Here is a 14,003-nt window from a genome sequence, read left to right as displayed (position 1 = left end):
CTACAATGTTGTGTAGTGAGTGTACAGCTTGTATAACAGTGTACATTTGCTGTCCCCTCAAAATAACTCAACACACAGCCATTAATGTCTAAACTGCTGGCAACAAAAGTGAGTACACCCCTAAGTGAAAATATCCAAATTGGGCCCAAAGTAAAGGGGGAGGAGCTCTCCCCTTAGTGAGGAGATGTGCAGTGTCTCCATGTCAGGAGAGCCATTACTGGAGGCACTGTAAGGTCGAGCAAGGAGGGGGAATTGACTGAAACTGAGAGCAAGTGAATGTTACTGTCACTGATCCCACCCCCCCAAAATCCCTCGGTCTCTGATCCCATCCCCCACCACAATCCCTCTGTCCCTGATCCCATCCCCCCCCACCATCCCTCTGTCTCTGATCCCATCCCTCCACCACCATCCCTATGTCTCTGATCCCATCCCTCCACCACAATCCCTCTGTCCCTGATCCCACCCCCCCCCAAATCCCTCTGTCTCTGATCCCACCCCCCCAAAATTCCTCTGTTTCTGATCCCACCCCTCTGTCTCTGATCCCACCCCCCCCCCCAAAATCCCTCTGTCTCTGATTCCATCCCCCCACCACAATCCCTCTGTCCCTGATCCCATCCCTCTGTCTCTGATCCCACCCCCCCCCCCCACCACCAACACTCTGCCCCTGATCCTATACCACCCCCCACCATCCCTCTGTCCCCGTTCTAATTAACTCCCCTCTCCTGAAATACTCTGCACTACTGGAGGACTCTGCTACTTCCCCTATTCATCTCTCCTCTCCTGAAATACTCTGCACTACTGGAGGACTCTGCTACTTCCCCTATTCATTTCTCCTCTCCTGAAATACTCTGCACTGCAGGAGGACTCTGCTCCTTCCTATATTTAACTATCCTCTCCTGAAATACTCTGCACTGCAGGAGGACTCTGCTCCTTCCAATAACTCGTCTCTCCTAAACAACTCTGCACTGCTGGAGGACTCTGCTCCTTCCAATAACTCGTCTCTCCTAAAATATTCTGCACTGCTGGAGGACTCTGCTCCTTTCTCTAAATCTGCTCTTCTCACTCTGCTTCGTCCTCTAACTCTCCTCTCCTGAAATACCCTGCACTGCAGGAGGACTCGGCTCCTTCCACTAACTCTCCTCTCCTAAAATACTCTGCATTGTGGAGGGCTCTGCTCCTTCCTTTATCTGACTCTCCTCTCCTAAAATACTCTCCTCTGCTTTTTCATCTAACGCCTCTCAAAAAAACTTTGCACTGCTGGATGACTCTGCTCCTTCCTCTATCTCTTTTCTAATGAAATACTCTGCTCCTTCCTCCAACTCTCCTTTTCCAAAATACTCTGCACTAGGGATGTCCCGATACCGATACCGAGCATTTCCCGGAGTACTTGTACTCGGGGAAATGCTCCCGATGCTTCACCCGATACCTGGGCAGGCAGGGGAATTGCAAGTTCTCTCCCCCGTGCTCAGTGTTGTCTTTCCCCCCCGTGCTGTTGTCTTCCCCCCCCCCATGCTGTTTTTCCCCCGTTCGTGCAGCTCTCTCTCCTCCCCCCCGTCCGTGCCGTTCTCTCTCCTCCCCTTCCGTCTGTGCCGTTCTCTCTCCCCCTGTCCAGTTCTCTCTCCTCCCCCCGTCCGTCCATGCAGTTCTTTCCCCCCCCCCCCGTGCCGCTCTCCCCCCCATCCGTGCCGCTCCCCCCCCCGTCCATCCGTGCCGCTCTCCCCCGTCCATCCGTGCCGCTCTCCCCCCCTCAATCTTTCAGAGGGGGGAGCGGAGGTAGGAGCCGCTAAACCCGGCTCCTACCTTTTCCGAATGAACAGAGTCGGTGATCAAAAAAAAAAAATTGTAAAAAAAATAAATACTGCCACTGTCATGACATTAAAAAAAAAAGTATTGGTATTCGGTATCGGCGAGCACTTGAAAAAAAGTATCGGTACTTGTAATCGGTCTCAAAAAAGTGGTATCGGGACAACCCTACTCTGCACTGCTGGAGGACTCTTGCTTCCTTTACATAACTCCCCTGAAATCAGACAGAATTGGTGGCGTGTTTAGAATTTGAGGAATTATGATTCCGCTATTGAACATGACTGACAAGGTGACCTGGTCAGAACTGATCAATGAGGCCGTCCATTAGGAAGAGTGACAAACATGAAAGCTCTCACAGCCAGCGGCAGTGTTCCATGTGGGTCTGCAGTGGGGGTGTGATGGACTCCGGTGCTCTCAGAACAGAATATAGACCCGACAGGACGACTAACCTCTCCAGAATACATCCAGAACTAACAATCAAAGTTTTGGCTTTAAATTTAATGGACATGTTTTCCAGTCTAGCTATTGGACTCTATAGGCATCTGACGAAAGAGTTCGCTGATATTCTGTATTCCCCCAACAGACAGGGCTTCCAATTTTGACTGTCCTATCATCCTGGACCACAAACCTTCCTCACTGTGCTATGTTTCTGTTGCACCATTGGCATGGTTATATCTTCTTAGTCCGCTCAATAAAATTATCAGAAATTTGTGCTTAACCACCTGGGGCCCGCGCTATAGCCGAATGAGACGGCTACAGCGCGGACCTGAAAATCCAAGTGGACGTCAATTGACGTCCGCCCCTTTTGGCGTTCCCGGCGCGCGCTCCCGAGCGCGCAGCGGGGAAACTCTGTGTTGGCAGTGTCCCTTGGACACAACCAATCACAGATCGCGGCGAACGGCCAGAGTGGCCGTTTGCTATGCGATCTGTGCGGCCAATGAGAGATGATCTCAAATGTAAACATATGAGATCATTTCTCATTGCCGGCTCACACAGAGACAGCGTCTTGTCTCTGGAGAGGAGACCGATCTGTGTCTCTTGTACATAGGGACACAGATCGGTCACCTCCCCCCCAGTCACCCCCTCCCCCCACCTACAGTTAGAACACTATATAGGAAACATATTTAACCCCTTCCTCACCCCCTAGTGTTAACCCCTTCAATGTCACATTTATACAGTAATTAGTGCATATTTATAGCACTGATCGCAGTAAAAATGTGAATGGTGCCAAAAATGTGTCCGACGTGTCCGCCATTACTAGTAAAAAAAATAAAATAAAAAAAAAAACAATTCTGTCCCCTATTTTGTAGGCGCTATAACTTTTGCGCAAACCAGTCGCTTAGTTCGATTTTTTTTTTTTTACCAAAAATATGTATACGTATCGGCCTAAACTGAGAATTTTTTTTTTTTTTAATTGGGCTATTTATTATAGCAACAAGTAAAAAATATTGTATTTTTTTTTCAAAATTGTCGCTCTTTTTTGTTAATAGCGCAAAAAATAAAAACCGCACAGGCGATCAAATACCACCGAAAGAAAGCTCTACTTGTGGGGAAAAAAGGACGTCAATTTTGTTTGGGAGCCACGTTGCACGACCACGCAATTGTCAGTTAAAGCGACGCAGTGCCGGAATCTGAAATTTCACCTGGGCAGGAGGGGGGTATATGTGCCCAGTAAGCAAGTGGTTAAAGTAGAACTATAATCAACACTTTTTTTTCCATTTTGGATAGAGTAAGGGAGGGTTATAGCCCGTCAGTTAATTTTTTACCATCCCTGTCCAATTGCGGAGATTTCCCTTCACTTCCTGCCCCGTAGCCAAACAGGAAAGGGGAGAAAAACTATGCAAATTAAGGGAATCCAAAGGAGCTTCAACAAAGTATTGAGCAAAGGCGGTGAATACTTATGTACATGGGATTTTCTTTTTGTTTTTTATTTTTAATAAATTTGCAGATTTCAAACAAACTTCTTTCTTGTTGTCATTATGGGGTATTGTTTGTAGAATTTTGGAGGAAAATTGATTTAACACATTTTAGAACAAGGCTGTAACTAGGGTTGCACCAATACCACTTTTTTAAGACCGAGTACAAGTACCGATACTTTGAGCCAGGAGATAAGGGACATATGTTGGATTGTTTTAGCATGGACAGTAATCTACAATATATTCCATAAATGTCTGCAAAGAATATTCTGATCCTACCGGTCAATAATGACTCATTCAATGCTTAGCCCTGGCTAGTGAGTTGTTAAACGAGGCTGGCTCTTGAAAGGCCTTTCATTGTGTGAGAACACTGTTTAAAGCCTATTGATGCTCAGGTGTGAAAACCTGTCGGAGACAGACCGTCTGTCTAAAGATGTGGATTGAGGAGAAATCATTGTGTGATGGTGTTTTGTTTGAATTCTGTTAATAAAGGAATGTGACTTCTCAGGTGCAGTGATTATGTCATGTTAATTATAGACCAGCGCCGAAATGTCTGGAATGTTTAGCAATTAGCCATCTGAAGGTGTATTGAAGCCCCCCCAGGGTGTGATGTGTGGGTGGAGAGTTTGATTGTTCCTGTGATCACTAAAACATGCCTTGAAAACTGTATATAAACTTGAGAGCTAACCATTAAAAGGGTTCATATATTTTGAAACCAGTAACAGAGCAAGTCTCGTTATTCTGGGAAATGGGATGTCTGATGGATGGTTGGAGTGTCAGATAAGCTGTCGTGGGTTGATGGAAGGTCGTAGACGGTGGTGACCGTTACAATCACTATAAATGACAGATCTCCGTACAGTTACACGTAGATAGGTGTTATATTCTGTAATGGCCACATGGATCACTATAATAACAAATGCCAGATCCCCATCATGTGATGGGTAGATGGTGGGTATTTTCTGTAATGGAAATCTGGATCACTATAATAATATTATAAGACAGATCCCTGTCCAGTGATAGGTACAAGGCAAGTATTTTCTGTAACGGTGGCTTGGATCACTATAATGATGTAAGCAATATAATATTAAAAGACAGATTTCTGCCCAGTGATGGATAGATGGTGGGTATTTTCTGTAATGGCAGCCTGAATCACTATAATAATAGAGAGATCTCTACCCAGTGATAACACCAACACTAGGTCACATAGACGCGTTTCACACAAACATCTTGTGCTTAGTCATTAGGTAATGATTAAGCACAAATAGGTAGATTCAGGTAGAGTTAGGCCGACTTATCAGTAGATAAGTCGACCTAACTCAGAATCTACGCCGACCTATGTTTAAGCGTATGCTCAAACAGAGATACGCTTAAACATATTTAAGATAAGACGGCTTGCGCCGTCCTATGTTAGGTTGCAATTTTTCGGATGGCCGCTAGGTGGCGCTTCCATTGCGGTCGGCGTAGAATATGTAAATGAGTTGATACGCCGATTCATGAACGTACGCCCGGCCGCCGCAGTCGATTTACGCCATTTCCGTAAGGCATTAGCAGGCCTAAAGTAATTCCATCTATTAGGTGAAATAACAATGTTAAAGTATGGCCGCCGTTCCCGCCGCGAGATTCAAATTTTTTACGTCGTTTGCGTAAGTTGTCCGCGAATCGGGATTTACGTCCACGTCTAAATCAATAGGCCCGTGCGGCGTAAGTAGCCGCAATGCACACTGGGGAATGTAGGCGCCCGGCGCTTGCGCATTACAAAAACAACGTGAGGTCAAGCCTCATTACCATCAAACACGCCCCCCTCCAACACATTTGAATTCGGCGCCCTTACGCCCGCCCGCTTTAGGCTACGCCGCCGTATATTAGCAGGCAAGTACATTGAGAATCATGTACTTGCCTAGCTAATTTACGGCGGCGTAGCCTTAACAGGCTAAGCTACGCCGCCGCAAGTTTAAGCCTTCGTACCTGAATCTACCTAAAAATGTTTGTGTGAAACGCGTCTACGTGACCTCGTGTTGGTGTCTTTGTTGTTATCACTTTGAACAATAAAAGGCAATTGTAATTCCTGGATGTGCAGCCATTTATTTTCTTACAAGTTTCCCACGGAGGCGGGCCCGGGGCTGGCACTCTACGAGACATTCCACCTCAGGTTCTCATCATACACCTGAAGCCGCGTTTTTTTCTTCGTCTACCCAGTCATAGGTAGATGGTGGGTATTTTCTGTAATGGCACCTTAGATCAATATAATAATAAAGGGCAGAAAGGCCGTAATCACGTCACACCTTTTACTCACAATACAATGTAATATTCTGGAATTTCTAATTTTTTTCCACAATGAGGCACAAATACTGGCAGATCATGTTACATGGAGGCCATCAGTCACAATCTGTAATCGTTATAGCTCCCAGATACTCCGGCCCCAAACTCAAATACTGTTCTGATAACTGCTGGTCCTTCAACAGAAAAAAAATTAAAATATACAAGACTGAACATACAAAAAAACTGAGTAAAATAACAAAATGTACAATGACCTGAATTAGAAACCGAAATATCACTCTGCTGATTTTCATACTGGAAACGTATATAAAGTGTCACTCCACCCAGAAGAGATATATGATGGTGTACCAAGGATCCTGCAGACATATGGTAGGTTTTGGGGACTCCATTGGCAAGTATTCCCCCCCCACAGTTCCTGGTTCTGTCCTCACCCATTAACCATGGGGTGTTCCCCTGTCCCATTCTCTTTAACCAGTTAAGGACCCCTTCACACCGATATATGTCGGCAAAAGGGCACAGGCACGTACCTGTACGTCGCCTTTAAGAGCCCAGCTGTGGGTCGCGAGCATGCCGGTCCCGTTCTCCATGACCGCTCCCCCGCGATCGGGTCACAGAGAGGAAGAAAGGGGAGAGGTGAGTGTAAATAAATCTTCCCCGTTCTTCCTAGTGTGGCTGTCACTGATCGTCTGTTCCCTGTGTTAGGGAACGACGATCAGTGACATCACACACACACAGCCACGCCCCCCCACAGTAAGAACACTCCCTTAAGGCACACTTTACCCCTACAGTGTCCCCTCCTGGTTAACCCCTTCACTGCCAGTGTCATTTTCACAGTAAACGGTGCATTTTTATAGCACTTTTCGCTGTGAAAATGAGAATGGTCCCAAAAATGTGTCAAAGGTGTCCGAAAAATCACTGATCAACGCCATAACTAGTATAAAAAAAATAAAAAAAAAAGCCATAAAACTATCCCCTATTTTGTAAATGCTATAACTTTTGCGCAAACCAATCAATCGCTTATTGCGATTTTTTTTTACCAAAAATATGTAGAAGAATACATATCGGCCTAAACTGAGGAAAAACAATTTTTTGGGGATATTTATTATAGCAAAAAGTAAAAAAACGTTTTTTTTCTAAATTGTCGCTCTATTTTTGTTTATAGCGCAAAAAATAAAAACCACAGAGGTGATCAAATACCACCAAAAGAAAGCTGTATTTGAAAAAAAAGAGACGCCAATTTTGTTTGGGAGCCACGTCGCACGACCGCGCAATTGTCAGTTAAAGCGACGCAGTGCCGAATCACAAACAGGGGCCAGGTCCTTTACCTACATAATGGTCCGGGTCTTAAGTGGTTAAAAACAATAATCCAGCAGAGATGGTGGTAACCCTTCATACTGGGCATAGTGTGCAGACCTGGGAACTCAGTGCAGGGATGGTGGGAACACCTCATAATGGGCACAGCAGGTGTACAGACCCCAACACCCAGAAAAGGGATGGTGGGAGACCCTCATATTGAGCAAAGAAAGAGATCCAACAGAGTCTCATAGAGACACTACCCAGCATTAAAAAATAAAAATAAAAAATATATATATCAGGTCTAGGTGGAGTGACCCTTTAACCATCATATTACTCCTGCCAATCAAATAGGACACCTGTCCATGTTAACAAACAAGAATGACTGTTTAATTTGCCTTCCACACATCATCCTCCTTTGATAAATAAGGCGAAGACTGGTCAGTCTGGAAATGAAATGATTGGAAGTCTCTGCAATATCTGGCGCGGCTTTATATACAATATTTACACTGTACAGACATACGTATAGTGCAGGTACAGGAGCCTAGATGGCACAATCCTGGTATCTGCACGGGACCATGCAATTCACTCTTGTGTTGGGAGCTCTAATGGCATCTGCGATTGACGGGCATTCTTTAACACCTTTTCATTTTCTCGCAGGCCGATCAGATGGAGGTGGTGCCTGATAATTGCTGCATTCAGGTCCCAGAGGAACTCCAGAAAAGGGCCTGTAAGAAGCTCCTCCATGGGAATGAACTCCAGAACCTGCTGTGTCCCACCAGTTGTCTGGGCCAGGTCAGTAAGTAGCTGCTGGAGGTGCTGGTAGGCCAAAGGCGGCAGAGGGTGGTACCCCCAACACAAGAGTGCAGCATTGCTGCCCGGGGTAAGCTTGCTGGTCGTACAAGAGAAGTCAATGAACTGGAAGCAATGATACAATATATACACAACACCAGCTGTGAAACGGGTCAGAGAGGACAGGATGGGGAGCACCAAGGTCCCACCGCTCTGCAACTGCTGCAAAGTGCTGAGGACAGAGTCAAACAACTGCTGCTGGTATAGGGGATCTCCATCATGAAGAACAGAAATAGGCTGCTGAGGTGCAGTAGACTCCACAAAACCCACCGCCTCATGTCTGTGCCTCAGAGAATCAAACAGCGGAGAAGCTCCAATCACCAAGACATGGTGGCCATTGTCCACTCTGTGTAAAAGCTTGGTGACCAGCATTTCAGTGACCTGCAAAGAGCAGGAAGGGCACCCCAGCAGAGATCCAGCATCATCTCTGTTACAACTCTCAATTGTTTCATTGAAGGTTTTTAGAAGTTCGCCATCACAAAACGGGGAGCTCTGGATCCTTGTGAGCCGCTGGCCCTGGAGTAAGTACCATTCCTCGTACCGGAGCTCAGATCTAGAACCTTCTAGAAGGCAGCCATTGCTGGTTTCACCTTGTATGTGGTCTTCCAACCAGGAACTAAAGTAGCCGCGAGCAACCTTCTCATCCCATGTCAACGTTTCCAGCTGCTTCCTCTCATTGTAAGTGTCTGTGCGGCGATTTCTGATCCCCAGCCAGCGAGCATTTAGGCTGCAGCCCACCTGCGGCTTCCTCACCAGCCATTGCCTCCGAGGAATGTAATTTATCTGAAAGTTCTGCAGGTAGTAGAAGACTGCAGCCTCTCGTAGATAGTCCAGATGGGCCTGCTCCTCATCCCCCATGTGGGAGAAGAGATGGAGGTTCTCCTGGATGGTTTGTGTCTGATGCTGGTAGAAGAAAGTGCAGCATTTGGAATGAGACTCCAGGAAGGATGCCGGAAGGCTCTTATGTGTAAACAGAGATTTGCTGCCTATCTCTTCCTCAAAGTGGGCTGTCATTTTAGTCAGGTGCTCCTGAAACGCTGCTTTGCCAATGTAGCTGAGGCAGACCACGTAGACCTCGGAATTCCCGGCCTTGCTGGTTCCTGGTTTGATGACGTGTACCTCCTGGAAGCAGCAATTCAGGAGATACATGAGATTAATAGATGAATGCTGGAGGAGAGTAAACATCTTCAAGACGAAGGACCCCCCGGGGCCCAGAGTAGTTAGACAGGTCACCACCTCACAGTAGTGTAATGGGTAGACTAGGCTCTCCTGCTCTCCAGGGTTCCCCTGGCAGTCAAAGCTTCCATCAGCTGTGATGATGTGCACAGTGGACATGTTTCTGACAAACTGCTGTAGGCCATTCAGGTACTTCAGCGTCATGATGTCACCAGTATTGTCCGGCCCAAAATACCACCACGGCAACGTGTTGGCGATGAGTCGGTCATCTGCAATCATTACCATACCGTTGTTGGCCTCGTGATATGGGTTCAGTGTGTTGGCCACCCAGGTCCAGTCACAGTGCAGCTCCTGGGTCTTCACATAGTGGTTCAGGCTGGCGATGAAAGCCCCCGGCGCCTCGCACAGGTGTACACTGTTCAGCTCACTGTTCCAGAGGGCACTGTTGGGGATCAGCGGGTAGGTGCACACGATCTCATGAAACTTACACCAGGCCTGAGTGCAGAGCTCAGCATTGGCTTGTTTGCGCACCTCGGGGACCACCCGCCCGGCCTTGTTGGTGTAGGAGGTGTGACGGTGCCATTCGTCCAGCTTCATGTCACTCAGCAAGTTCTTCACTTTGTTCAGAGATTCCTTCAGGGACAGAAGGTGAGGGAACTCCTCATGTTCAGAAGTCAGGAACTCTGAGGGGCCTGGCAGATGCCATGTTGGGTCTTTGTTATATGCGTAGCGCTTTCCGAACAGAGACTCGATTTCCGGGGGAAGATCATCACTAGACATGGTGCAGATCTGTGCAGGATGAGAAGGGGAAGGGGAGTCAGTGCTATAGAAGAACCCCGCCCATTTACAGGGTCACTTTAATGCACCCTGTACCTGTCCCCCCCACATACTGCCCCACCCTCCATGTACTAAACCGCCCTGTACTCCCCCACCATCCATGTACTAACCCGCCCTGTACTCCCCCGCCATCCATGTACTAAGCCATCCTGTACTCCCCCGCCATCCATGTACTAACCCACCTTGTACTCCCCCGCCATCCATGTACTAACCCACCCTTCATATACTAACCCGCCCTGTACTCCCCCCACCATCCATGTATTAACCCGCCCTGTACTGTCCTATCATTCATATACTAACCCGCCCTGTACTCCCCCACCATCCATGTACTAACCCGCCCTGTACTCCCCTACCATCCATGTACTAACCCACCTTGTACTCCCCCGCCATCAATGTACTAAACCGCCCTGTACTGCCCCATCATTCATATACTAACCCGCCCTGTACTCCCCCACCATCCATGTACTAACCCGCCCTGTACTCCCCCACCATCCATGTACTAACCCGCCCTGTACTCCCCCACTATCCATGTACTAACCCACCTTGTACTCCCCACCATCCATGTACTAACCCGCCCTGTACTCCCCCACCATCCATGTACTAACCCGCCCTGTACTGCCCCACCATCCATGTACTAACCCGCCCTGTACTCCCCCACCATCCATGTACTAACCCGCCCTGTACTCCCCCACCATCCATGTACTAACCCGCCCTGTACTTCCCCACCATCCATGTACTAACCCACCCTGTACTTCCCCACCATCCATGTACTAACCCACCCTGTACTTCCCCACCATCCATGTAATAACCCGCCCTGTACTCCCCATCATTCATATACTAACCCGCCCTGTACTCCCCACCATCCATGTACTAACCCACCCTGTACTGCCCCATCATTCATATACTAACCCGCCCTGTACTCCCCCACCATCCATGTACTAACCCGCCCTGTACTCCCCCACCATCCATGTAGTAACCCGTCCTGTACTCCCCCACCATCCATGTACTTACCCGCCCTGTACTCCCCCACCATCCATGTACTAACCCGTCCTGTATTTCCCCACCATCCATGTACTAACCCACCCTGTACTCCCCCACCATCCATGTACTAACCCACCCTGTACTTCCCCACCATCCATGTACTAACCCGCCCTGTACTCCCCCACCATCCATGTAGTAACCCGTCCTGTACTCCCCCACCATCCATGTACTTACCCGCCCTGTACTCCCCCACCATCCATGTACTAACCCGTCCTGTATTTCCCCACCATCCATGTACTAACCCACCCTGTACTCCCCCACCATCCATGTACTAACCCACCCTGTACTTCCCCACCATCCATGTACTTACCCGCCCTGTACTCCCCCACCATCCATGTACTAACCCGTCCTGTATTTCCCCACCATCCATGTACTAACCCACCCTGTACTCCCCCACCATCCATGTACTAACCCAACCTGTACTGCCCACCATCCATGTACTAACCCACCCTGTACTGCCCCACCATCCATGTACTAACCCGCCCTGTACTCCACCATCATCCATGTACTAACCCGCCCTGTACTCCACCATCATCCATGTACTAACCCACCCTGTACTTCCCCACCCTGTACTCCCCCACCATCCATATACTAACCCGCCCTGTACTTCCCCATCATCCATGTACTAACCCCCCCTGTACTCCCCCACCATCCATGTACTAACCCACCTTGTACTCCCCCACCATCCATGTACTAACCCCCCCTGTACTCCCCCACCATCCATGTACTAACCCACCTTGTACTCCCCCAACATCCATGTACTAACCCGCCCTGTACTCCCCCACCATCCATGTACTAACCCACCTTGTACTCCCCCACCATCCATGTACTAACCCCCCCTGTACTCCCCCACCATCCATGTACTAACCCACCTTGTACTCCCCCAACATCCATGTACTAACCCGCCCTGTACTCCCCCACCATCCATGTACTAACCCACCTTGTACTCCCCCACCATCCATGTACTAACCCCCCCTGTACTCCCCCACCATCCATGTACTAACCCACCTTGTACTCCCCCACCATCCATGTACTAACCCGCCCTGTACTCCCCCACCATCCATGTAGTAACCCGCCCTGTATACACTAACTTGCACTGTACTGAGCCCCCCCCCCCCAATCAATGCACTGTCTCCCCCTCTTCTATGCATTGTCCCACCTTACTGCCCCCCTCCCCAGCCACCAATGAACTCTCCACACTTCCTATTCATGAAGTGCCCCATTATACTGTCCTCTAATCCATAAACTGCCCCTGTTCTTTAATGCACTAACCCCTCCCCCAATGTAATTCCTCCCCAGTGTACTGCTCCCCCACCCCCTTCTCCATGTACTATTCCTCACCATGTAATAACACCTCCGCCCGCCCTGTCCGCTCTTTATCTGTGGTCCCCGCTCTCTCTACGAACCGCCCCCTCCATGTCCGCCCCTCACTACCTCTCTGTACCGGGCTGGAAAGTTTCTCTCTAACCCGGAAGTGTCTGGCTGGTCACGTGGCTTTCGCACCGTCACATGACCATCCCGTCTCCGAGGCGATTCGAGCAGCGATAGGATCACGTGACCTTCGTAGTGCGGCCTACCTGGCTGTGGAAACATCGCCGTTGTCCTCCAGCTCGGTGTCATCCTCCGCCCCCTGTCCCTGATTGGAGAAGTCTGTACATCCCCGCCCCTCCCCTCTGTCAGGCTGGGGTGGGAAGCCATCAGCATGATGTACTTTATGAATGCTCATTGGTCAGAGCTCCTTCCACAAACAGTGAAGCATGAGAGGGAGGTTGCACTGAGTCACAGGGGGTCAGTGCAGAAGTGACCTGGGTAAGGGTTGCACATTCTGCCAAGTTTGAGATTTTTGTCCAAACACTGCCATGACAGCCAACATTTATCGTATTTCTCAGCACTGTGACCAACCATGACCCTTGTGGTGACCTTTGAGTAGTATTGTGGCCCTGGCAGGCAGGGGCCTCGATACCGGGTCATGTTTCCCCTTTGATTGAGCGCCATTCCCTGTGCCGCATTTCCAAGGAGAGCCTTCAGCCAAGCTACAAACATCATCCCCCTTCAGTAACATGGACCCTCCACAAGGCAATATGGGAAGGAGCCTAGAGCCCAAAAGATGTCCAAGGGCTCCAGCTACAGCTGTCATCCTTTTACTGTGAACTGGACCGTCCACAAGGCAATATAGGCAGGAGCCTAGGGCACAAGAGAAGTCCAGGGCCCCCAGTTGCAAGCTTTATGCTCTTACAGTAAATTGGCCAGAGCTGTGCAATTGTCAGTCACTGCCCAGCGGCGGATGGACTGTAGGCAGTCGGTGTCTAATGGAACTACATAGTACAGGCGATACAGATGAGGCTTCTTTGTACTGATTCAATTCCTTATCAAAGTCAGTCGAAGGGACAGTGAGATCTACAGTAGGTGCATCCTGTGGGATATAGGTGAGGTCTGGGTCTCTCCAGTGAGATGTAGGCGAGGTCCGGGTGTCATCTGTGAGAAGTTGGTCATGTCTGAGTATCTCCTGTGAGATGTAGGTGAGGCCTGGGGGTCTCCTGTGAGATGTAGGTGAGGCCTGGGGGGTCTCCTGTGAGATGTAGGTGTGGTCCAGGGTTTCCTGTGAGATGCAGGTGAGGCCTGGGGGTCTCCTGTGAGTTGTAGGTGAGGCCTGGGGGTCTCCTGTGAGATGTAGGTGAGGCCTGGGGGGTCTCCTGTGAGATGCAGGTGAGGCCTGGGGGTCTCCTGTGAGATGTAGGTGAGGCCTGGGGGTCTCTTGTGAGATGTAGGTGTGGTCCAGGGTTTCCTGTGAGATGCAGGTGAGGCCTG

At 49.1% G+C, this 14,003-nt stretch overlaps 1 protein-coding gene across 2 annotated transcripts; it reads right to left on the bottom strand.

Annotated features, from left to right (window-relative positions):
• Positions 1 to 7,759: 7,759 nt before the first annotated feature.
• Positions 7,760 to 12,730, bottom strand: CMTR2 (cap methyltransferase 2). 2 transcript variants are annotated; one of them, XM_040329298.1, is made up of 2 exons: positions 12,630 to 12,730; positions 7,760 to 10,106 (listed from the first exon to the last, which is right to left on the bottom strand). In XM_040329298.1, the coding sequence occupies exon 2, from the start codon at positions 10,095 to 10,097 to the stop codon at positions 7,875 to 7,877; it is 2,223 nt and encodes a 740-aa protein (XP_040185232.1). In that variant the 5' UTR covers positions 10,098 to 10,106; positions 12,630 to 12,730; the 3' UTR covers positions 7,760 to 7,874. The 2 variants fall into 2 exon arrangements, with proteins under 2 accessions (XP_040185232.1, XP_040185231.1); XM_040329297.1 differs by lacking the exon at positions 12,630 to 12,730 and adding an exon at positions 12,537 to 12,626.
• Positions 12,731 to 14,003: the final 1,273 nt, after the last annotated feature.

The sequence above is a fragment of the Rana temporaria genome, chromosome 11 (genome assembly GCF_905171775.1).
Source record: "Rana temporaria chromosome 11, aRanTem1.1, whole genome shotgun sequence".
In the NCBI taxonomy this organism is placed as follows: domain Eukaryota; kingdom Metazoa; phylum Chordata; class Amphibia; order Anura; family Ranidae; genus Rana; species Rana temporaria.
This window is presented reverse-complemented; position numbering and strand designations above follow the sequence as displayed.